The 25,889-nt window shown below is 43.1% G+C and overlaps 1 protein-coding gene, 1 long non-coding RNA gene and 1 other non-coding gene across 3 annotated transcripts; 1 reads left to right on the top strand and 2 right to left on the bottom strand.

Moving 5' to 3' along the window:
* The first annotated feature begins 10,104 nt into the window (after positions 1-10,104).
* LOC147271089 (uncharacterized) lies at positions 10,105-11,504 on the top strand. Its single transcript, XM_086205715.1, has 3 exons — positions 10,105-10,678; positions 10,768-10,872; positions 11,094-11,504. The coding sequence occupies exons 1-2, from the start codon at positions 10,105-10,107 to the stop codon at positions 10,845-10,847; spliced, it is 654 nt and encodes a 217-aa protein (XP_086061841.1). The 3' UTR covers positions 10,848-10,872; positions 11,094-11,504.
* A 4,133-nt stretch (positions 11,505-15,637) lies between these two features.
* Positions 15,638-15,709, bottom strand: trnae-uuc (transfer RNA glutamic acid (anticodon UUC)). Its single transcript has one exon. It is a non-coding gene; the product is annotated as a tRNA-Glu (tRNA).
* A 4,722-nt stretch (positions 15,710-20,431) lies between these two features.
* On the bottom strand, positions 20,432-24,777 carry LOC147271087 (uncharacterized). The gene is made up of 5 exons (XR_015115742.1): positions 24,009-24,777; positions 23,740-23,826; positions 23,144-23,316; positions 22,657-22,986; positions 20,432-20,450 (listed from the first exon to the last, which is right to left on the bottom strand). It is a non-coding gene; the product is annotated as an uncharacterized LOC147271087 (long non-coding RNA).
* Between the last annotated feature and the right edge of the window lie 1,112 nt (positions 24,778-25,889).

The following is a 25,889-nucleotide window of genomic DNA, read 5'->3' as shown; positions in this document are numbered from 1 at the left end:
TAGCATGATTTTGAGCATTGTAGCAACTCTCATCACATCACTGTAGCATCATTTTGAGGTTCGTAGCAACTCTCACTACATCACTGTCAGAATCTTTTTTAGGTTCGTAGCAACTCTCACCACATCACTGTAGCACCATTTCTTAGGTTCCTAGCAACTCTCATTACATCACTTTAGCATCATTTTGAGATTAGTAGCAACTCTCACCACATCACTGGAGGATCATTTCTTAGGTCAGCAGCAACTCTTACTACATCACTGGACCATCATTTTGAGGTTAGTAGCAACTCTTACTCCATAACTGTAGCATCATTTTAAGGTTCATAGCAACTCTCACGACATCACTGTAGCATCATTTTGAGGTTAGTAGCAGCTCTCATTACATCACTGTCGCATCATTTTGAGGATAGAAGCAACTCTCACTACATCACTGTAGCATCATTTTGAGGTTAGTAGCAACTCTCATTACATCACTTTAGCATCATTTTGAAGTTAGTCGCAACTCTCAGTACATTACTGTGGCATCATTTTGAGGTTTTAAGCAACTCTCACTACATTATTGTCAGCATCATTTTAGCATCGTAGCATCTCTCACCACATCACTGTAGCATCATTTCTTAGGTGAGAAGAAACTTTCATTACATCACTTTAGCATCATTTTGAGATGAGTAGAAACTCTAACTACATCTCTGCAGCCTTATTATGAGGGAAGCAAAAACTCTCAGTACATTACTGTCAGCATCATTTTGAGGTTAGTAGCAACTCTCGCTACATGACTGTAGCATCAATTTGAGGTTCGGAGAAACTCTCATTACATCACTGAAGCATCATTTCTCAGGTTAGGAGCAACTCTCACCACATCAATGTAGCATAATTTCTTAGTTTAGAAGAAACTCTCATTACATCATTGTACCATCATTTTTAAGATAGTAGCAACTCACTACATCACTGTAGCATCATTTCTTTGGTTCGTAGCAACTGTCCTTACATAACTTTAGCATCATTTGGAGATTAGTAGCAACTCTCACCACATCACTGTAGCATCATTTCTTAGGTTAGAAGAAACTCTCATTACATCACTGTACCATCATTTTTAGGATAGTAGCCACTCACTACATCACTGTAGCATCATTTCTTAGGTTCGTAGCAATTGTCCTTACATAACTTTAGCATCATTATGAAATTAGTAGCAACTCTCATTACATCACTTTAGCATCATTTTGAGATGGGTAGCAACTCTCACTACATCACTGTATCATCATTTCTAAGGTTAGGAGCAACTCTCACTACATCACTTTCGCATCATTTTGAAATTAGTAGCCACTCTCATTACATCACTTTAGCATCATTTTGAGCATTGTAGCAACTCTCATCACATCACTGTAGCATAATTTTGAGGTTCGTAGCAACTCTCACTACATCACTGTCAGAATCTTTTTTAGGTTCGTCGCAACTCTCACCACATCACTGTAGCACCATTTCTTAGGTTCGTAGCAACTCTCATTACATCACTTTAGCATCATTTTGAGATTAGTAGCAACTCTCACCACATCACTGGAGCATCATTTCTTAGGTCAGCAGCAACTCTTACTACATCACTGGACCATCATTTTGAGGTTAGTAGCAACTCTTACTCCATAACTGTAGCATCATTTTAAGGTTCATAGCAACTCTCACGACATCACTGTAGCATCATTATGAGGTTAGTAGCAACTCTCATTACATCACTGTCGCATCATTTTGAGGATAGAAGCAACTCTCACTACATCACTGTAGCATCATTTTGAGGTTAGTAGCAACTCTCATTACATCACTGTCGCATCATTTTGAGGATAGAGGCAACTCTCATTACATCACTGTCGCATCATTTTGAGGATAGAAGCAACTCTCACTACATCACTGTGGCATCATTTTCAGGTTAGTAGCAACTCTCATTACCTCACTGTCGCATCATTTTGAGGATAGAAGCAACTCTCACTACATCACTGTAGCATCATTTTGAGATTAGTAGCAACTCCCACTACATCACTGTCAGCATCATTTCTCAGGTTCGTAGCAACTCTCATTACATCACTTTAGCATCATTTTGAGGTTAGTCGCAACTCTAAGTACATTACTGTGGCATCATTTTGAGGTTTTAAGCAACTCTCACTACATTATTGTCAGCATCATTTTAGCATCGTAGCAGCTCTCACCACATCACTGTAGCATCATTTCTTAGGTTAGAAGAAACTTTCATTACATCACTTTAGCATCATTTTGAGATGAGTAGAAACTCTCACTACATCTCTGCAGCCTTATGATGAGGGAAGCAAAAACTCTCAGCACATTACTGTCAGCATCATTTTGAGGTTAGTAGCAACTCTCGCTACATGACTGTAACATCAATTTGAGGTTCGTAGAAACTCTCATTACATCACTGTAGCATCATTTCTCAGGTTAGTCGCAACTCTCACCACATCAATGTAGCATCATTTCCTAGGTTAGAAGAAACTCTCATTACATCACTGTACCATCATTTTTAGGATAGTAGCAACTCACTACATCACTGTAGCATCATTTCTTAGGTTCGTAGCAACTCTCATTACATCACTTTAGCATCATTTTGAGATGGGTAGCAGCTCTCACTACATCACTGTATCATCATTTCTTAGGTTAGGAGCAACTCTCACTACATCACTTTAGCATCATTTTGAAATTAGTAGCCACTCTCATTACATCACTTTAGCATGATTTTGAGCATTGTAGCAACTCTCATCACATCACTGTAGCATCATTTTGAGGTTCGTAGCAACTCTCACTACATCACTGTCAGAATCTTTTTTAGGTTCGTAGCAACTCTCACCACATCACTGTAGCACCATTTCTTAGGTTCCTAGCAACTCTCATTACATCACTTTAGCATCATTTTGAGATTAGTAGCAACTCTCACCACATCACTGGAGGATCATTTCTTAGGTCAGCAGCAACTCTTCCTACATCACTGGACCATCATTTTGAGGTTAGTAGCAACTCTTACTCCATAACTGTAGCATCATTTTAAGGTTCATAGCAACTCTCACGACATCACTGTAGCATCATTTTGAGGTTAGTAGCAGCTCTCATTACATCACTGTCGCATCATTTTGAGGATAGAAGCAACTCTCACTACATCACTGTAGCATCATTTTGAGGTTAGTAGCAACTCTCATTACATCACTTTAGCATCATTTTGAAGTTAGTCGCAACTCTCAGTACATTACTGTGGCATCATTTTGAGGTTTTAAGCAACTCTCACTACATTATTGTCAGCATCATTTTAGCATCGTAGCATCTCTCACCACATCACTGTAGCATAATTTCTTAGGTGAGAAGAAACTTTCATTACATCACTTTAGCATCATTTTGAGATGAGTAGAAACTCTAACTACATCTCTGCAGCCTTATTATGAGGGAAGCAAAAACTCTCAGTACATTACTGTCAGCATCATTTTGAGGTTAGTAGCAACTCTCGCTACATGACTGTAGCATCAATTTGAGGTTCGGAGAAACTCTCATTACATCACTGAAGCATCATTTCTCAGGTTAGGAGCAACTCTCACCACATCAATGTAGCATAATTTCTTAGTTTAGAAGAAACTCTCATTACATCATTGTACCATCATTTTTAAGATAGTAGCAACTCACTACATCACTGTAGCATCATTTCTTTGGTTCGTAGCAACTGTCCTTACATAACTTTAGCATCATTTGGAGATTAGTAGCAACTCTCACCACATCACTGTAGCATCATTTCTTAGGTTAGAAGAAACTCTCATTACATCACTGTACCATCATTTTTAGGATAGTAGCCACTCACTACATCACTGTAGCATCATTTCTTAGGTTCGTAGCAATTGTCCTTACATAACTTTAGCATCATTATGAAATTAGTAGCAACTCTCATTACATCACTTTAGCATCATTTTGAGATGGGTAGCAACTCTCACTACATCACTGTATCATCATTTCTAAGGTTAGGAGCAACTCTCACTACATCACTTTCGCATCATTTTGAAATTAGTAGCCACTCTCATTACATCACTTTAGCATCATTTTGAGCATTGTAGCAACTCTCATCACATCACTGTAGCATAATTTTGAGGTTCGTAGCAACTCTCACTACATCACTGTCAGAATCTTTTTTAGGTTCGTCGCAACTCTCACCACATCACTGTAGCACCATTTCTTAGGTTCGTAGCAACTCTCATTACATCACTTTAGCATCATTTTGAGATTAGTAGCAACTCTCACCACATCACTGGAGCATCATTTCTTAGGTCAGCAGCAACTCTTACTACATCACTGTACCATCATTTTGAGGTTAGTAGCAACTCTTACTCCATAACTGTAGCATCATTTTAAGGTTCATAGCAACTCTCACGACATCACTGTAGCATCATTATGAGGTTAGTAGCAACTCTCATTACATCACTGTCGCATCATTTTGAGGATAGAAGCAACTCTCACTACATCACTGTAGCATCATTTTTAGATTAGTAGCAACTCTCACTACATCACTATATCATCATTTCTTAGGTTAGGAGCAACTCTCATGAAGTCACTTTCGCATCATTTTGAGATTAGTAGCAACTCTCACCACATCACTGTCGCATCATTTTGAGATCAGTAGCATCTCTCACCATATCACTGTCGCATCATTTATCTGCTTAGTAGCAACTCTCATTCCATCACTTTCGCATCACTTTGAGATTAGTAGAAACTCTCATTACATTATTGTAGCATCATTTTTAGGTTCGTAGAAACTCTCACTACATCACTGTAGCATCATTTTTAGGTTTTTACCAACTCTTACTGCTTGACATTCAGCATCATTTTGAGATGAGTAGAAACTCTCACTACAGTACTGGAGCATCAGTTTGAGGTTTTAAGCAACTCTCACTACATTATTGTAGCATCATTTTTCGGTTCGTCGCAACTCTCACTACATTACTGTAGCATCAGTTTGAGGTTTTCACCAACTCTTACTGCATGACATTCAGCATCATTTTGAGATAAGTAGCAACTCTCACCACATCACTGCAGCATCATTTCTTAGGTTAATAGTAACTCTCATGACATCACTTTCGCATCATTTTGAGGTTCGTAGCAACTCTCATGACATCACTTTCGCATCATTTGGAGATTTGTAGCAACTCTCACTACATCACTCCAGCATCATTTTGAGGTTCGTTGCAACTCTCTACATTACTGTCAGCATCATTTTGAGGTTAGTAGCAACTCTAACCACATCACTGTAGCATCATTTCTTTTGTTAGTAGCAACTCTCACCTACATTACTTTCAGCATCATTTTGAGGTTTTTAGCAACTCTAACCACATCACTGTGGCATCATTTCTTTTGTTAGTAGCAAATCTCATTACATCACTGTAGCATCATTTTGAGATAAGTAGAAACTCTCACTACATTACTGTAGCATCATTTTGAGGTTAGTAGCAACTCTCATTACATCACTGTCAGCATCATTTCTCAGGTTCGTAGCAACTCTCACTACATCACTGTCAGCACCATTTCTCAGGTTCGTAGCAACTCTCACTACATCACTGTAGCATCATTTTTAGGATAGTAGCAACTCACTACATCACTGTAGCATCATTTCTTAGGTTCGTAGCAACTCTCATTACATCACTTTAGCATCATTTTGAGATTAGTAGCAACTCTCACCACATCACTGGAGCATCATTTCTTAGGTCAGCAGCAACTCTTACTACATCACTGGACCATCATTTTGAGGTTAGTAGCAACTCTTACTCCATAACTGTAGCATCATTTTAAGGTTCATAGCAACTCTCACTACATCACTGTAGCATCATTTTGAGGTTAGTAGCAACTCTCATTACATCACTGTCGCATCATTTTGAGGATAGAAGCAACTCTCACTACATCACTGTAGCATCATTTTTAGATTAGTAGCAACTCTCACTACATCACTATATCATCATTTCTTAGGTTAGGAGCAACTCTCATGAAGTCACTTTCGCATCATTTGGAGATTTGTAGCAACTCTCACTACATCACTTTAGCATCATTTTGAGGTTCGTTTCAACTCTCGACATTATTTTCAGCATCAATTTGAGGTTAGTAGCAAGTCTAATCACATCACTGTAGCATCATTTCTTTTGTTAGTAGCAACTCTCATTACAACACTGTAGCATCATTTTGAGGATAGAAGCAACTCTCACTACATCACTGTCGCATCATTTTGAGGATAGAAGCAACTCTCACTACATCACTGTAGCATCATTTTGAGATTAGTAGTAACTGTCACCACATCACTTTAGCACCATTTCTTAGGTTCGTAGCAACTCTCATTACACCACTTTAGCATCATTTTGAGATTAGTAGCAAATCTTACTACATCACTGGACCATCATTTTGAGGATAGTAGCAACTCTTACTCCATAACTGTAGCATCATTTTAAGGTTCATAGCAACTCTCACGACATCACTGTAGCATCATTTTGAGGTTAGTAGCATATCTCATTACATCACTGTCGCATCATTTTGAGGATAGAAGCAACTCTCACTACATCACTGTAGCATCATTTTGAGGTTAGTAGCAACTCTCATTACATCACTGTCGCATCATTTTGAGGATAGAAGCAACTCTCACTACATCACTGTAGCATCATTTTGAGATTAGTAGCAACTCTCACCACATCACTGTCGCATCATTTTGAGATCAGTAGCGTCTCTCACCATATCACTGTCGCATCATTTATCTGCTTAGTAGCAACTCTCATTCCATCACTTTCTCATCACTTTGAGATTAGTAGAAACTCTCATTACATTATTGTAGCATCATTTTTAGGTTCGTAGAAACTCTCACTACATCACTGTAGCATCATTTTGAGGTTTTTACCAACTCTTACTGCTTGACATTCAGCATCATTTTGAGATGAGTAGAAACTCTCACTACAGTACTGGAGCATCAGTTTGAGGTTTTAAGCAACTCTCACTACATTATTGTAGCATCATTTTTCCGTTCGTAGCAACTCTCACTACATTACTGTAGCATCAGTTTGAGGTTTTTACCAACTCTTACTGCATGACATTCAGCATCATTTTGAGATAAGTAGCAACTCTCACCACATCACTGTAGCATCATTTCTTAGGTTAGAAGAAACTTTCATTACATCACTTAGCATAATTTTGAAATTAGTAGCAACTCTCATTATATCACTTTAGCATCCTTTTGAGATGAGTAGAAACTCTCACTACATCACTGCAGCCTTATTATGAGGTAAGCAAAAACTCTCAGCACATTACTGTCAGCATCAATTTGAGGTTCGTAGCAACTCTCATTACATCACTGCAGCATCATTTCTCAGGTTAGGAGCAACTCTCACTACATCAATGTAGCATCATTTCTTAGGTTAGAAGAAACTCTCATCACATCACTGTACCATCATTTTGAGGATAGTAGCAACTCACTGCATCACTGTAGCATCATTTCTTAGGTTCGTAGCAACTGTCATTACATCACTTTAGCATCATTTTGAGATGGGTAGCAACTCTCACTACATCACTGTATCATCATTTCTTAGGTTAGGAGCAACTCTCATGAAGTCACTTTAGCATCATTTTCAGATGAGTAGAAACTCTCACTACATCACTTTAGCATCATTTTGAAATTAGTAGCAACTCTCATTACATCACTTTAGCATCATTTTGAAATTAGTAGCAACTCTCATTACATCACTTTAGCATGATTTTGAGCATCGTAGCAACTCTCATCACATCACTGTAGCATCATTTCTTAGGTTCGTAGCAACTCTCATTCCATCACTTTAGCATCATTTGGAGATTAGTAGCAACTCTCACCACATCACTGTAGCATCATTTCTTAGGTTAGAAGAAACTTTCATTACATCACTTTAGCATCATTTTGAAATTAGTAGCAACTTTCATGATATCACCTTCGCATCATTTTGAGATGAGTAGAAACTCTCACTACATCACTGCAGCCTTATTATGAGGTAAGCAAAAACTCTCAGTACATTACTGTCAGCATCATTTTGAGGTTAGTAGCAACTCTCGCTACATGACTGTTACATCAATTTGAGGTTCGTAGCAACTCTCATTACATCACTGTAGCATCATTTCTCAGGTTAGTAGCAACTCTCGCTACATGACTGTTACATCAATTTGAGGTTTGTAGCAACTCTCATTACATCACTGTAGCATCATTTCTCAGGTTAGGAGCAACTCTCACTACATTATTGTCAGCATCATTTTGAGGTTAGTCGCAACTCTCACCACATCAATGTAGCATCATTTCTTAGGTTAGAAGAAACTCTCATTACATCACTGTACCATCATTTTGAGGATAGTAGCAACTCACTACATCACTGTAGCATCATTTCTTAGGTTCGTAGCAACTGTCCTTACATAACTTTAGCATCATTATGAAATTAGTAGAAACTCTCATTACATCACTTTAGCATCATTTTGAGATGGGTAGCAACTCTCTCTACATCACTGTATCATCATTTCTTAGGTTAGGAGCAACTCTCATGAAGTCACTTTAGCACCATTTTGAGATGAGTAGAATGTCTCACTACATCACTTTAGCATCATTTTGAAATTAGTAGCAACTCTCATGACATCACTTTCGCATCATTTTGAGATTAGTAGCAACTCTCATTACATCACTTTAGCATGATTTTGATCATCGTAGCAACTCTCATCACATCATTGTAGCATCATTTCTTAGGTTCGTAGCAACTCTCATTACATCACTTTAGCATCATTTTGAGATTAGTAGGAACTCTCACCACATCACTGTAGCACCATTTCTTAGGTTCATAGCAACTCTCATTACATCACTGTAGCATCATTTCTCAGGTTAGGAGCAACTCTCACTGCATTACTGTCAGCATCATTTTGAGGTTAGTAGCAACTCTCACTACATGACTGTAACATCATTTTGAGGTTAGTCGCAACTCTCATTACATCACTGTAGCATGATTTTGAGGATAGTAGCAACTCACTACATCACTGTAGCATCATTTCTTAGGTTCCTAGCAACTGTCCTAACATAACTTTAGCATCATTATGAAATTAGTAGCAACTCTCACTACATCACTGTATCATCATTTCTAAGGTGAGTAGCAACTGTCATAACATCACTTTAGCATCATTTTGAAATGAGTAGCAACACTCATTACATCACTGTACCATCATTTTGAGGATAGTAGCAACTCACTACATCACTGTAGCATCATTTCTTAGGTTCCTAGCAACTGTCCTAACATAACTTTAGCATCATTATGAAATTAGTAGCAACTCTCACTACATCACTGTATCATCATTTCTAAGGTGAGTAGCAACTGTCATAACATCACTTTAGCATCATTTTGAGGTTAGTAGCAACTCTCATTACATCACTGTAGCATCATTTTTTAGTTTTTCAGCAACTCTCATTACATCACTGTCAGCATCATTTTGAGGTGAGTAGCAACTCTCACTACATGACTTTAACATCATTTTGAGGTTTTTACGAACTCTCACCACATCACTGGAGTATTACTAACCTAAGAAATAATGCTACAGTGATGTGGTGAGAGTAGCACTTTAGCATCATTATGAGCATCGTAGCAACTCTCACCACATCACTGGAGCATCATGTCTTTGGTTAGTTGCAATTCTCATTATATCACTTTAGCATCATTTTGAAATTAGTAACAACTCTCATTACATCACTTTAGCTTCATTTTGAGGTTCATAGCAACTCTCACTAACGGAGGAGGAGAACGGTGCAGCCACGGCAGAGGATGCTTGAAAAATGAAGAGGTGTATGCAGAACTGATTCAGCTGTTGGATGATAAAAGCCTCTCTCTTGTGATGAGAGACCCGGTGGATGATGGCAGGAAGGCCCTACAGATTCTGAGGGAGAATTACGCCGGTAAGGGGAAACCCTGAGTGATCAGTTTATACTCAGAACTGATGTCACTTCAGAAAGCTGTCAATGAGAGCGTCACTGATTATGTAATCTGTGCAGAGACTGCAATTACAGCACTGAGGAATGCGGGAGAATCTTTGAGTGATGGCTTGTTAACTGCAATGATTCTGAAGGGCCTGCCAGACTCATTTCAGCCATTTTCCATCCATAGTACACAAAGTGACCAGAAGTTGAGTTTCACCGCATTTAAAGCTAAGCTGCGGAGTTATGAGAGCACGGAGAAGTTCAACGCTTGCCCAGATGATGACAGCGTGATGAAAGTGAGAGGAGGAGATGGTGGCAACTTGAAGCTGTCCTGTTACAACTGTGGCCAGAGGGGTCACAAAGCTGTGGCGTGCACTTCTGCTGCTGGTGAGCGGGGACAGAGACAGTGGTGTAGCGTCTGCAGGAGTTCCACGCACAAGGACGTGAACTGCAGGCGGAGAAGACGGGACAAGGTGAAGCAGGCTGTGGATGAAGAGGAGGACCACACGCTTGCTTTCAAGGTCCGTCAAGCAGATGGAGCCCTGGTCAGCGGAGTGAAGGAGAGAGGCCTTATGGTGGACACAGGAGCCACTTCGCACATCATCAGGGACATCGCAAAGTTCAAGGACTTTGACGCAAGTTTCCAGCCACATAAGCACGTACTGGAGCTCGCTGACGGAGAGAGGACCAGCGGCGTTGCGTTGAAGAAAGGTACTGCAATGGTTCGTCTGAGCGACAGTAAAGGTTGGGTGATGGACACGATGCTGAATGGGCCGCTGTATGTCCCATCTTTCCCCCAGGACATCTTTTCAGTCAAGGCAGCGATCGCCCAAGGAGCGACAGTCATCTTCAAAGAGGGTCAGAACAAGCTTGTCCCTAAAGATGGTGTGACATTTGACATTCAGGTGCATGATAGACTTTTCTATTTCAGCACTGTTACAGATGATGTTGATGAATGTGATGGGTGTTACGATCTTCAGACACGGCACCAGATTCTCGGTCATTGTAGTTATGAGGATGTGTTACAGTTGGAAAGTGTCACAGAGGGAATGAAAATTAAAGGTAAAACTGAAAAAACTAACATGACATGTGAAGTGTGCACTAAAGGTCAATTTGCTCAGAGCAGGAATAGAGAGCCAGATGAAAAAGCAAGAGTTCCACTTGAACTGGTACACACAGATTTGGCCGGACCTACAGAGCCGGCAGCAAAAGACGGGCTCAGGTATGTCTTGGCATTCACTGATGACTGTTCAGGAGCAGTGTTGACCTATTTTTTGAAAGCTAAGAGTGACACTGTTCAAGGCACTGAGAAGTTCATTGCTGATGTTGCTCCTTATGGTAAAATCAAATGCACAAGATCCGATAATGGCACAGAGTTTACATCTCGCGAATTTCAGTCACTGCTCGGCAAAAATGGCATTGGACACGAAACCTCAGCTCCCTATTCACCCCATCAGAGTGGGACTGCTGAGAGGAACTGGAGAACTTCACTAGAAACGGCTGGATGCCTGATAATTGAGAGTAGCCTCCCAAAAGAGCTGTGGACGTACGCAGTTCAGACTGCAGCAGTCATTCGCAACAGGTGTTTTAACAGACGCGTAGGGCAGACTCCATATTACATGCTGACAGGAAAGAAGCCAGATCTTTCAAGAATGAAAACTTTTGGGTCAGTGTGCTTTGCACACAAACAAAAGAAGAAAAAGTTAGACTCTCCAGGGGAAAAATGTATCTTTTTTGGTTATGACAAAAATAGTCCTGCATATCTAGTCTTCTATCATGAGTCAGGCAAAGTTTCCAAAAACAGGTTGGTGAAGTTTATCACAAAGAGTGTCAATGAATGTCACACTCAGACAGATCAGGACACCAGTGAGTACATTTTGCGTAGGGAGAGTGTTGAAACCCACTTCCCACAAAAGGACATGACGAAACCAATTCCCCAGGAAAAACTAGTAGAGGTGTGGGAGTCGAACACCAACTGAGCTGAAACGGGAAACGGTAGCAGCCGACGTGATCCAGAGAGGGAGAGGAGACGTCCTCAGTATTAAGGGACTATGAGTGTGAGGTCAAATGTAAGGATGACCATGTACTGACCAGTGTGGATTATTGTTCCAGAGCCATTTCTGATTTACCCGAACGCTGAGAGAGGCGATGAGTTCCCCCGAGTCAGAACAGTGGACGAAGGCTATGCAGGAAGAGATGCAGTCACTCAGGGAGAATGAGACGTTCACCTTAACTCCACTGCATGAAGGTAAATGTGCAGTGGGGGGTAGATGGGTTCACACACTCACAGACAACCCTGTTGAGACGACGTACAAAGCCAGGTATGTGGCGAAAGGTTATAGTCACGTTGAGGGTGCTGATTATCAGGAGACCTTTTCGCCAACTGCTGATGTGACATCTGTACGAAGCTTAATGCAACTGGCAGCTCAACATGGTTTAGAACTGCACCAGATGGATGTAAAAACTGCCTGTTTGCATGCCCCTGTTGATTGTGAGCTGTACATGGAACAGCCAGAAGGGTTTGAGGTTCAGTCAGAGACAGGTGAAAAACTAGCCTGTAAGCTGAACAAATCACTTCATGGTTTGAAACAGTCGGGGCGGAATTGGAATCAAATGTGACATGATTTCCTCGGCCAAAAAGGTTTGATCCAAAACCCAGCCGACCACTGTGTTTACAGTAGACAAACTGAAAGTGAGAAAATAATACTGATAATCTGGGTTGATGATCTTCTTATTGCAGCGAGTGATGGTCAAACACTCAGAAATGTGAAGGAAATGTTGAGTGGAATTCAAAATGAAAGATCTTGGTAAACTCAAACACTTCCTTGGCATTGATTTTGCACAGGAAGACAGGGAACGAAAGATGAGCCAAAAGAGGTGCATTCCAAACCTTTTGGAGAGTTTGACCTGACTCATTGCAAGTCTAGATCAACCCCATGTGAAAGCAAATTGACATTTGACAATGAAGGTGAACCTGTTGATCCAAAAAGGGATCCAGAAATGGTTGGCAGCTTGATCTATGGAATGACATCTACTGGACCAGATCTTAGCTTTATTGTCACTCAGCTGTCACAATACTCATCTGAACCAAAAGAACAACACTGGCTAGCAGCTCAGCATGAGTTGAGGTATTTAAAGGGACTGTGAACCAGGATTTGTGTTCCAGGAGAAATGGTGTGAACCTTAACCTTGTTGCATTTGGTGATGCTGACTGGGCGGCAGATCAGAACGACAGGCCAGGCACAACTGGTTCTTGTTTTAGTTGGACTGAAACGGGTCCTGTTATTTCTTGGAAATCTAAAAACAGCCCCCAGTTGCTTTATCCACAGGTGCAGCAGAGCTCATGGCTTTGGCAGCTGCAACACTAGAAACATGTATCTTGTGCAGCCATGAAAAGGAATGGACGATGAAGAATGTCGTCAAAGGTGTGAGCATGTTGGCATCAAGTTTCATTTTGTTCCATCTGCCCTTAATGATGGAAGAATAATGGAGGAATATTGCCCAACAGCTGACATGGTGGCTGACATTCTCACTAACCCTCCAAGTAAAACCATTTGGTGTTCTATTTTTGGTGTGAGGAGCAGAAACATGAAAGGAAAATGAAATATGTGAATGTATGTGGCCCACTGTATTGTTGTTGTTTAGTCTGAGAGCAAGTGGGGGGTTGAAGGCTGTGATTGTTTGTGCTCTCAGCTGATCTGGTTGCCTGGAAACGGGGCGTGGTTGTCACTTACCAGGTGTAGCAAATCAATAAATGACCGCTGGCCCTGCTCATGAGGGTGTGTGCATGCCGGTCAAACTGAACCGACGGCTGGGTCGACTTTTCCTCCGTCAGTTTAACATTTTAGTCGGTGCTCCAGCCTTTTTATGATGGCAGCGCCAACAATTATCCTTATTGTTATCATTATCATTATTGCTATTATCATTATTGTTATCATTATTCTTATTATAAGAGGCTTCATCATCCATGTACTTCTTATCTTGTAGTAACTGCAGTACTTCAAAAAATTAGGGTTATGAATTGACTTCATTGCAGCTTTGACCTGAGCAGGTGTTCACTCAGGACCGGCTGGTCCAGAGAGGTCCAGGCACCTGGAGCCACTGGATCAGTTTGATCTTTGAGCAGAGCAAAGTAGTTTGACACAGGAAGAAGGTCGTCTGGAGAGAAGAGAGGAAGAGAAATCCGTCTCCCTTCTCCTCAACGGACGAACACAGGAGAGGACGGACATCAGATGGACAGAGAGCAACACTGCTGGACTCTCAGAGCTGGGAGGGGCGTCCAGCTGCAGCAAGGAGACAAACAGGGACGCTGCTTCAGGACATCATCCAGGAGGCTCTCCATGGTGTGGAGCTGGGGTCTCAGACTGGAAGCTCTGGCTGCTGAGTTGTCCAACCAGCCGTCACATCACCTCCTGAGCTCTCAGCCTCCTCTTGACCAGGTTCTGGAAGCTGACTCAGCAGGAGACAGGAAAGGAATCAATGTTGAAGGAATTCCAAAGCGTCCATCAACCTGCAGGACAAACTCCTTCACTGTGTGGGAGGTTCAGAGTCCCTGGTTTGATTGCAGCTTTGACCTGAGCAGGTGTTCATCCTCATCTCAGTAACAGGGGACACTTTATCACAGCAGTGGACAAACATCAGCATTCATCACCCAGCAGCTCCTCTGATCAACAGAACAAGTTAAAGTATTCTGAGAAGGAGGGCATCCATCCCTCTACCTCTCACATGCTAAGCTAGCACTCTACCATTGGAGCTAAGTCCCTGCTAAGGAGCAGCAGATGATGGAGGTTGACCTTCATGCAGGGTTGGATGACCTTCACCAGTTGGAGCTTCTCTGGTTGACCAACATGTGGAATCTCTGTCAATACTCCAGTGGTGGTTTAAGTGATGACAATATGGGTTAGTGACTGGGAGTGTGTGTGTGTGTGTGTGTGTGTGTGTGTGTGTGTGTGTGTGTGTGTGTGTGTGTGTGTGTGTGTTTGTTTATATGCAAATCTTTCCATGGAACAACGGTTTTTATTTGAAGCAAGAGCCTCCAGATCAAAGTCAGAATTGATGATGATGTCATCAGGGCTTTTATTGTTTATTTATTTGTACCTAGAATTCTGTCTTTGATCTCCGAAGGACATGAAAGAAACTCAACTTTAAAAAGTATATGAGAGCATTCAGCTTGGTTAGAAAACATTTTGACTGTTGAACAGTAGCATTTGTTAGAAACAGTTTACAACACTCAGAATTAAAATGAAGATACAAAAACCTTCCACACTTAAATCCTGTCTCTAACTTCAAACTGGGGATGAACATTTTTATAATCAATCTGTCTCTATGTGTTGGCCCTGCCATGGACTGGTGACCTGTCCAGGATAAACCCCGCCCCTCACCTGAGGGCTGCTGGGATAGGCTCCACCCCCACGAACCATTGCAGATCATCAATAACCAAAGCTACTAAGGAGGATTACAGTTTGTCCTTGCAGGAGTCAGTGACTTAATAGAGTCTAACAAAGGGTTGGACCTGAATGAGACAGTCACCCTTCAACATGGGGCCATGGCAGAGTGAACCAAGAACACTACAATGGGGGTGAGAGTGGAGCCATGATGGACTCACAGTTCATCACCTCCACCATCATGTGGACCACCTGATCACCTCTCCCTCAACCTCTAAATAACTCATTCCCTGACCGGGAATTGAACCCGGGCCGCGGCGGTGAAAGCACCGAATCCTAGCCACTAGACCACCAGGGACCACACTGACCTCGCCAACAACAGAGACTATACACAATGACTCAAGAACACAGGACTCTGTGGTCTCAGCTTGAGATGCAGAGGGTCCACCAAGACCACCAGACACCTCAGCCCCCTAAAGACAGTCCACCCTCAGGATCCTGCCCCCCTCTGCTCCAACTCAGCCCTCCATTCATAACGTGACTTTCGCTACGTCCGAACTGCCAAGTACCAACCTACGTCCTCCTGCTACGACCTAAACATGGCGGCACCACTCAGACACCCTAGAAGATTGGTGGGGAAGCACGACCTCTGCTGGCAGAGCACAGATACCGCAATTAGGTAGACAGCACCAACAAAAGCCCCACCTGCTGGCCTGACTGTGGTACTGCACTCCACTCTGAACAAACCTTTCACTCATTCTCTATCATTAAGCACGTTAACGCACCTGTACAGGTGTGTTCACATTATATACATATTATATATTTATGCTTGGCCGTTTTTGATGAACTTGGGCGGTACTCTGGTGCAGGGATGAGGTCATGGAGCTGATCTGGGAGCAGTCCTGATGTTAAATGCTGTGATGAAGGACAGTGTGGAGGAAAAATGGGTCAAATTTAAATTGTCAACAGTTTAACGTTGTTGGCAGGACTCCAACCTGAGCAGGGAGACCCCAATGGATTTCTAGTCCATCGCCTTCACCACTCGGCCACAACGACCACATTCACACACTTTTGTAGGAGACTGAAATTAGACAATGAAAGTTCATGTCAGCACAGTCAAATATTTTTTGTCCTCTCTCAAAGACAAACTATTTGTGTGTGTGTGTGTGTGTGTGTGTGTGTGTGTGTGTGTGTGTGTGTGTGTGTGTGTGTGTCCCAGCTGCAGCAGTCAGTTCAGGTTCCTTCAGTGTGACTGAGGGAGGTTTCTGTCCGATGGTTTCTCCCAGTGTGAACACAGCCTGACTGCTGATGCTGTGCCGACTCTGACAGTGGTTCAGTTTTTCTCAGTGGCTTTGTTGCTGCTCTCAGATCAGAATGAAAGTTCTCTCAACTCTGAGTTCAGCCTCCACAACATGGAGTCACTTGTGTCTCCTTCCTTTGATCAAATAGCGAACGCTTTTGGACGAGGAGGGAGGAAACCACGGCGTTTCACTGCTTTACATTTAGAATCTCACGCCAAGCCGGAGAAGGAGGTCCTGAATCAGTCACGTGGTCACTGCCGGCTGGAGAGGCTTTGGACGTCACCACATACGTCATCATTACGCGCTTCACAGAACGAGAAGAAGAAGCGGGAAGCTTTGAACACAACAAGGAAAGAAGGAGAAGTCCGTGAAGCCCCGGCCTCGGTCTTTGTCTCCTGAAGGCTGAGTGGCGCCGGTAGAACCTCAACATGTGCGCCGCGCAGCTGCTGCGGGTGTCGGTCCAGGAGCGGATCCTCGCCGCCGCTGAAGACTTCCTGCTGCAGCTGGGAGAAGGAGACTCAGCGGCTGGAGTCCCGGTGCTGAGAGCGCTGCTCACCGAGCGGCTGGCGGCGGCCGCGGAGCAGATCGTGGCTCTGCTGGAGGAAACCGTGGCGGAGTACGAGCGAGTCCATCCATCCATCCATCCATCCATTGTCTTCCTCTTATTCCTGTTAAGGGTCATGGGGTGGGTGGAGCCTATCCCAGCGTCTACAGGTGAGAGGCGGGGTTCACCCTGGACAGGTCACCTGTCCATCACAGGGCCAACACACAGAGACAGACAACCATTCACTCTCACAGTCACACCTACAGTCAATTTAGAGTATCAATCAGCCTCGTCCCCTCTTGATGTCTTTGGACTGTGGAGGAAGCTGGAGTACCAGAGAGAACCCACACAGGAACAGGAGAACATGGAGACTCACACAGAAAGATCCTGTGCTCCAGCCAGGACTCGAACCCAGAACCTTCTTGCTGTGAGGTATTTTTATCTCACAAGTGGAAAAATGTAGAATCTTCATGTCATTACATGTCGTTCTCCATTGGGTCACTAGGGGGCAGCACCTACCTGCATCACCAATATGAGCCTTCCGTCTGTCAGGGGGTAGAATTCAGTCACCACCAATGACATCAGAGTCAGAGTTTAGACATCAAAGACAGACATTAAAGCCTCTCTGATAAAACAAAAATATACTGCAATATTTTTTTTCCAAAGTGAGACCCTCTTTATTCTCTAGTTTAATCAGCTGCAATAATAATGAGCATCTTTGTCAGTCTACTGATGAATGTCAGATATCTTTGATGACCAAACCTGGACGTTTGTCTCAGTTTGACTGGAAGTCTCATTCATTCATTTCTCCTCCATGATTTCCTGCAATGATTTCCTGGTTCTGCTCCATTCAGGTTCAGAGAGCTGAGATTAAAATCACTCAGGAATAAAAGAGGAGACACCAACAAGTCAGCATGGAAGAGGAGCAGCTTTTCAAACTGGTCACCCTGGCTGCTGGTCTGGGCCTCCCTTTGCCTCGGTGCTCCTTGAACCAGTGAAGGTCCTGGTCCAGTCTTCTCCACTGAGTCCTCGTCAACAGGGAGCACCTCCCCACCAGAGAGGTGCAGGGCAAAGGAAAGGAAAACTCCAACCAGAATCAACGCTGCACTAAAAACTGCCCTCCATTTCTTGAGGGGAACGTTGGTCTTCCTCAGGCAAACGGCAGTCAGCAGTGGCTCAACATCTGAACTGAGCCCAGACCTGGTCAGCTGATCATTCACCAGCTCAGCCCCTCCCACTCATGACGAAGACCTTGAAAACCCCAACATCACCTCCTCCACCTCAGTCTGGCGTGTCTGGATGGAGGGCTGTGATGTCAGCGGCGATGACATCACTGACACAAACACACTGATCTCTGACTGGTTTGGTCTGAGTGGGATTCAGTGACATCACACGACCTGCACCAGATGAAGGGGCGGGGCATCCAGGAGCTGTGACATCACTGGTGACTCTTGTTGGGCCGCCTTCTTGGCCAAAGTGGAGGAGAACAGGACCCAAATACAGACGGGGGAGAGGAGCGTTCAACAAAAGGAGGCTTGAATGATGAAAAGACAAAGAACAACAAAGGAACTCAAAGCCCCAACAGAGGAGAAAAGACAAAGTAGCAAACAAAAGCCAAACTTCCACTGGAAACTTGGAGGAGCTGGAACAGGAGGGAGAGAACATGAGGCTGAGAACCCTGGAGAATGAGAGGTGGACAAATCCACCAGCGCAGCATCAGGAGAGCAAAGAAACCAGAAGGAGCTTTGAGGAGCTGCTGACATGCAGCCAGGGAGCGTCTGCCTGAGATGGGAGGAGCTGCTCATCCACCCAGATGGAGAAGCAGCCATCTTGCTCTTCTGACGCCGACTCAGAAGGAACAGAGGAGGTGAGGGGCCTCACGTTGTCATGGCAACATGGAAACATTCCACTCTATCAGTGGTGCCTCCATCAGACGCACTTTGTCTTTGTGAAGATCAAAGTGAAAGGAAATAATAAAATAAAACAATGAAGGCTGCATGAACTGAGTGACACACTTGAGGATGACATCAGCGAAATGTGTGATGTCACACTGCTGAGTCGTGAGGTCACCACCAGAGAACAAATGAGTGATGAGATGCTGATTATTGACTCTCTACTTTAAATGATCTCACTCTCTTCCAGCTTGAAGAAGTCTGAGGATGAATGAAGTCAAGAACTGGAAAAATGGAGAACGTTCATGTCATTACATGTTGTTCTCCACTGGGTCACTAGGGGGCAGCACCTACCTGCAACTCCTGGGAGCCCTCAGTCTCACCTCATTTTCAGGCTCCAACTAAAATGAAGCTTCAACTCTTCTGAATCCTCTCCACCTGTCAGGTCTGTTTGAAACTTCCAGGTTTGATCAACATCCCAGTCTGAACACATCTACAGGTCAGTAGTGACCACAGCGCCACCTCCTGGCAGCAGGAAATGACAGATTTGACACTGAGATGTCCTCATGTAGCCTGTTCATGGTGTCCTGCTCAGATGTGGTCAGACCCACCCTGAGAGTTTGGGGAGAACCCTTGAAGCCTGGGACTTCAGGTCAACGCTGAGACCACGGCGTGATGGAGAGTTCTGATGATTCATCAGCACAATCAGACTCTGAGAACTCCTCCCTCCCTGGTTGATCTGAGTCAAAGTTCCCATGTCTGATCAACTTCCTGTCCTGATGACATCACTGCTGCAGGTGAACAGTTAGCATTGCTCTGTTTGATGAAGCTGCGTTCAGGGAATGAGCAAGTTTCCCTTTGTGTCACTGCTTCTCTACTAATCTGATCTCTGATCAGTTCACCAAGAAGAGTCTGGGGTCAGGGGCTTGATGAGTAGAGCTGTTTAGTCAGGAGGAGGCTGCTCTGATTGGTTCCTGACACTGAAACAAGACCTTCATGTATTTATGATGACATCACCAATAGGAGCCTTCCCAGTCTGTCAGGGGGTAGAATTCAGTCACCACCAATGACATCAGAGTCAGAGTTCAGACATCAAAGTATATTGGAAAATATACTGCAGTATAATAAATATTAGATTTCCATGTATGGGAACCTCACTCTCAAAAGTAAAAAGTATTCTTTGTGCTGGTCCAGGCCAAGATGGTGGTGTATGTGAGCTGAAGGAGGAGGGTGGGTTCTGTTCCTGTGTGTGGAACTCATCAGATCCAGGATCCAGGATCCAGCTGGACTTCAGCTTTCATCAAATATCAGGAGATTTGGACTCATTTAGAAATGTGTGGTGCCACCAGAGAGTCCTGAGTCCTGTGGAAGACAACAAGCTGTTGTTGGTGAACCTGCTGAAGATAAAATGTGTGTGTGTGTGTGTGTGTGTGTGTACATAGGTTCATGTCTGTGTAGGTCCATGTGTGTATCGTTCAGCATGAGTGTCTATAAACTGATCTTTTGATTGAAAGGAAGGGTGATTTTGTTGAGAATGTGATCATTCCAAGTACACAGTGAAATGCTTTAATATGTAAGAGCAGCAAATAAAATGGATTTTAAAAAATTAAAAATCTGTCTCTCTCTCACACCATTGGTCAAGGCAGACACAAAGATCACGAGAATCTGGATCTTGTGTTTGGCTTCAGTGAAACCAAACCAGATGAACCAACAAGTGTTCATTCTGGTGGTTTTTCAAACTTTCCAAAGCTGCTTTTATTTTGGCTGTTGAAACTTAGGAACGGTGAGTTCTCTCTTCTTTTTATCTTTAGTTCTGAAACCGTCTGTTGTCACGGTCCAGCAGCGATGCCTCTCGGTTGCTATGGTTACTGAGCTCAGAGAGAAATGAGAGACCGAAGACGAGTTTCCTCCAAAAGTCTCCTCAGCAGAGTCGTGTGAGGACGAGCAGCAGAAGTCTCAGCCTCCTGTCCCCTTTTAGAGCTGATCAGTCTCTCTCTGCAGGGTCCAGTCGTCCCTCCCTGCTGCTGCTGCTGGTTTTTCTTGAAGTTCATTGAAAATCCAAGCAGAAGCAAAGTTGATGTGAGTGACATCATCAGAGAGAAGCTGCTAATCTGATGAAGGACCACAATCAGGATGAAGAATTGGTGATGAAGATCACAACGTCATCAGCAGAAAATCTGAATCCTAGTTCTTCTAGTTCTAGTTCTTCTCATCAAGCCTGTGTGTGTGTGTGTGTGTGTGTGTGTGTGTGTGTGTGTGTGTGAGTGTGTGTGTGTGTGTGTGTGTGTCAGCAGCTCCCAGCTGCAGCAGTCAGTTCAGTTTCACTTCAGTGTGACTGAGGGAGGTTTTTGTACGATGGTTTTTCACAGTGTGAACACCCACTGACTGTTGATGCTGTGAAGACTCTGACAGTGATAAACGGCTGCATCTTCAGCCTGAACTCCACTGATGGTCAGAGTGAAGCCAGAGTTTGATCCACTGCCTGAAAAACGAGCTGGAGTCCCTGATGTTCTCGAGGTGGCCCAGTAAATGAGAGGTTTAGGAGGTTCTCCTTCTCTCTGCTGGTACCAGGATAAACGGTTCCCACTATAAACATCCTGACTGGTTGAACATGGGAGGGAGACGGAGGCTCCTGGAGCAGATCTCACTGCTGCAGGCTGAGTCACAGTGACCTCTGTTGTGCGCTGAAGAGCGAATTGGTCAAAAATAATGATATAATTATCGATTATTAAATAAATTAATAATTAATATTAAATATTAATTATTCGGGGCACCACCCTGATGAGTTCAGGGAAACTAAAATGCGACCAAACTTGTAACAGTTACCAGTCTCTCACAGAGTTTATCTACTAACAGTCAATATTCTGTAACATTAACGACCAAGGGACAGCTCTGATGTTGGAGGATGAGATCAAAGCACTGCTGTTGCTGAGACACGTGACCACAAGTTGGTACACAAAAGACACTACGACTCCTCTCTTATAATAAAAATATATTTATTAACACAGTGCATCAATCAATCAGCAACACGTTGGTATGACGGTTATCTAACGAAAGACACAAGTGATAATATGTGTGTGTGCGTGTGTGTGTGTAAACATGTGTGTGAGGGAGTAAGGAAGGGGAGGGGGGGAGTCTGGTTGCCTAGCAACCACATCGCGTCGCAGCAAGGCGAACAGCTAGGCTAGTTAGCTGAGGCTAGCTAGCCGCTAGTTAGCACCGTGGAGGTAGAACTTACGGAATGTTAATAACTCAGCGTAGCGCTTAGCAAGAGAGAGAGAGAGAGAGAGAGAGAGAGAGAGAGAGAGAGAGAGAGCGAGAGAGAGAGAGAGGACAAAGGTAAACCCAAAAATGTGTGTGTTAACACACTTGTGCAGTATTAATAACAGGTAACACCTTCTTGAGAGGTCACAGTTATTAATAACTAACATCAATAAATAACGTATAATTCTATGTAATTTCTGCTAATTACAGGACTTCCGTCACATAAACAGAACATTCACAAACATCATACAACACACTGAGCTATTTCTCTGCCCAGAAAATGCCTAGTTAAGGAAATCCTTACTTGACCCGGTGGAGCGGTAAGGGATTCAGTTTCCATGTTCCGGAGCGCAGTTCAGCTCAACTCGGAGGGCAGCAGAGCGGCGGCGGGGCAGCCTGCAGGGTCAGCTGGAGTTACTGGTGGGAAGGATGAAGAAGCTGGGATGAGCTTTCTTTCACCAGGGACCAGTTCACGCGGACTGCGTGGCTCGACGGTGGCTTCTCTGGACGCTGTGACAGGAGGGAGAGAGGTGTCCTTGTGGAGTCTCTGTCATCACTGCACTGCCCACTTGAGGTCCAAGTGGAGAACCGGAGAGGTTGAAGACCACTGGAGAGGTTGAACCTTCTGAAGACGCTGAAAACCACCAAAGAGAAGAAAATCACAGAAGAGAAAGAATCTTCTCCGCACTGAATTTTTTATGTGTGAGACAGATGATGTCATTTCCCGTGGGATGGTACTGGCTCTCAGCCAATAGCATTTTGACAGGCAACTTCCGGTCAGACTGACTCACAGGTTCTTGGAGGGTGGGGGCCGTGGCCAGAATCATCACCCCTTTTTACAACCCTTTGTTCAAGAACATGTGGCCACTTGAATTCTGGCTTTGAAAAGGGGTGTTAGGCCTCACAGGCCGAAAGCCTTTCTTCAGCTGGACTAACTGCCACATCTCTGAATTAATCTCTTGGTCTGGTTGAGTTGGGAAAAGAGTTGCTTAAAACCTCAAAATGATGCTACAGTGATGTCGTGAGAGTTGCTACGAATCTCAAAATCATGCGAAAGTGATGTAATGAGAGTTGCTACAAACCAAAGAAATGATGCTACAGTGATGTGGTGAGAGTTGCTACGAATCTCAAAATCATGCTAAAGTGATGTAATGAGAGTTGCTTCTAACCAAAGAAATGATGCTACAGTGATGTCGTGAGAGTTGCTACGAATCTCAAAATCATGCTAAAGTGATGTAATGAGAGTTGCTACAAACCAAAGAAATGATGCTACACTAATGTAGTGAGAGTTGCTACTAATCTCAAAATCATGCTAAAGTGATGTCATGAGAGTTGCTTCTAACCAAAGAAATGATGCAACAGTGATGTGGTGAGAGTTGCTACGAACCTCAAATTGATGCTTCCAGTAATGTAGTGAGAGTTGCTACAAACCTCAAAATGATGCTGCAGTGATGTCATGGGAGTTGCTACTAACCTACAAATGTAAAAAATGACGCGACAGTGATGAAGTGAGAGTTGCTACGATCCTCAAAATGATGCAACAGTGATGTGGTGAGACTTGATAGTAATTTCAAAATCAAGCTAAAGTGATGTCATGAGAGTTGCTACAAACCGAAGAAATGATGCTACAGTGATGTGGTGAGAGTTGCTACGAACCTCAAAATGATGCTGCAGTGATGTAATGAGAGTTGCTACGAATCTCAAAATGATGCGAACAGTGATGTAATGAGAGTCGCAAAAAACCTAAGAAGTGATGCTACAGTGATGTGGTGAGAGTTGCTACTAATTTCAAAATTATGCGAAAGTGCTGTAATAAGAGTTGCTACTAACCTACAAAATGATGCTACAGTAATGTAGTGAGAGTTGCTACTAATCTCAAAATCATGCTAAAGTGATGTCATGATAGTTGCTACATACCTAAGAAATGATGCTACAGTGATGTGGTGAGAGTTGCTACTTACCTAAGAAATGATGCTACAGTGATGTGGTGAGAGTTGCTACGAACCTCAAAATGATGCTGCAGTGATGTAATGAGAGTTGCTACGAATCTCAAAATGATGCGAACAGTGATGTGGTGAGAGTTGACAGTATTTTCAAAATCACGCTAAAGTGATGTAATTGGAGTTGCTACTTACCTAAGAAATGATGCGACAGTGATGTGGTGAGAGTTGCGACTATCCTCAAAATGATGCTCCAGTAATGTCGTGAGAGTTGCGACTATCCTCAAAATGATGCGACAGTGATGTAATGAGAGTTGCTAAAAATGTCCAAATGATGCTAGAGTGATGCAATGAGAGTTGCTACAAACCTAAGAAATGATGCTACAGTGATGTAATGAGAGTTGCTACAAATGTCCAAATGATGCTAGAGTGATGTAATGAGAGTTGCTACATACCTAAGAAATGATGCTACAGTGATGTGGTGACAGTTGCTACTTACCTAATAAATGATGCTACAGTGACGTGGTGAGAGTTGCTACGAACCTAAAAATGATGCTACAGTAATGTCGTGAGAGTTGCTACGATCCTCACAATGATGCTAAAGTGATGTAATGAGAGTTGCGACAAACCTAAGAAGTGATGCCACAGTGATGTGGTGAGAGTTGATACTAATTTCAAAATAATGCTAAAGTGGTGTAGTGAGAGTTGCTACGAACCGCAAAATGATGCTACAGTGATGTAATGAGAGTTGCTACGAACCGCAAAATGATGCTACAGTGATTTGGTGAGAGATGCTACGAACCTCAAAATGATGCTACAGTGATGTAATGAGAGTTGCTGCGAATTTAAAAATGATGCTCCAGTAATGTCGTGAGAGTTGCGACTTTCCTCAAAATGATGCGACAGTGATGTAGTGAGAGTTGCTACAAATGTCCAAATGATGCTAGAGTGATGTAATGAGAGTTGCTACTCACCTAAGAAATGATGCTACAGTGATGTAGTGATAGATGCTACGAATCTCAAAATTATGCGAAAGTGCTGTAATGAGAGTTGCTACTCATCTCAAAATGATGCTACAGTCATGTAGTGAGTTGCTACGAACCTAAGAAATTATGCTACAGTGATGTAGTGATAGTTTCTACGAATCTCAAAATTATGCGAAAGTGTTGTAATGAAAGTTGCTACTAACTTACGAAATGATGCTACAGTAATGTAGTGAGAGTTGCTACTAATCTCAAAATCATGCTGAAGTGATGTCATGAGAGTTGCTTCGAACCAAAGAAATGATGCTACAGTGATGTGGTGACAGTTGCTACTTACCTAATAAATGATGCTACAGTGACGTGGTGAGAGTTGCTACGAACCTAAAAATGATGCTACAGTAATGTCGTGAGAGTTGCTACGATCCTCACAATGATGCTAAAGTGATGTAATGAGAGTTGCGAAAAACCTAAGAAGTGATGCTACAGTGATGTGGTGAGAGTTGATACTAATTTCAAAATAATGCTAAAGTGGTGTAGTGAGAGTTGCTACGAACCGCAAAATGATGCTACAGTGATGTAATGAGAGTTGCTACGAACCGCAAAATGATGCTACA

This window comes from Aulostomus chinensis, chromosome 1 (genome assembly GCF_037954235.1).
Source record: "Aulostomus chinensis isolate RoL2024-O1b breed Wild chromosome 1, RoL_Achi_v1.0, whole genome shotgun sequence".
NCBI lineage: Eukaryota > Metazoa > Chordata > Actinopteri > Syngnathiformes > Aulostomidae > Aulostomus > Aulostomus chinensis.
Note: the sequence above shows the minus strand (reverse complement) of the source record. Positions and strands in the feature narration are given on the sequence as shown.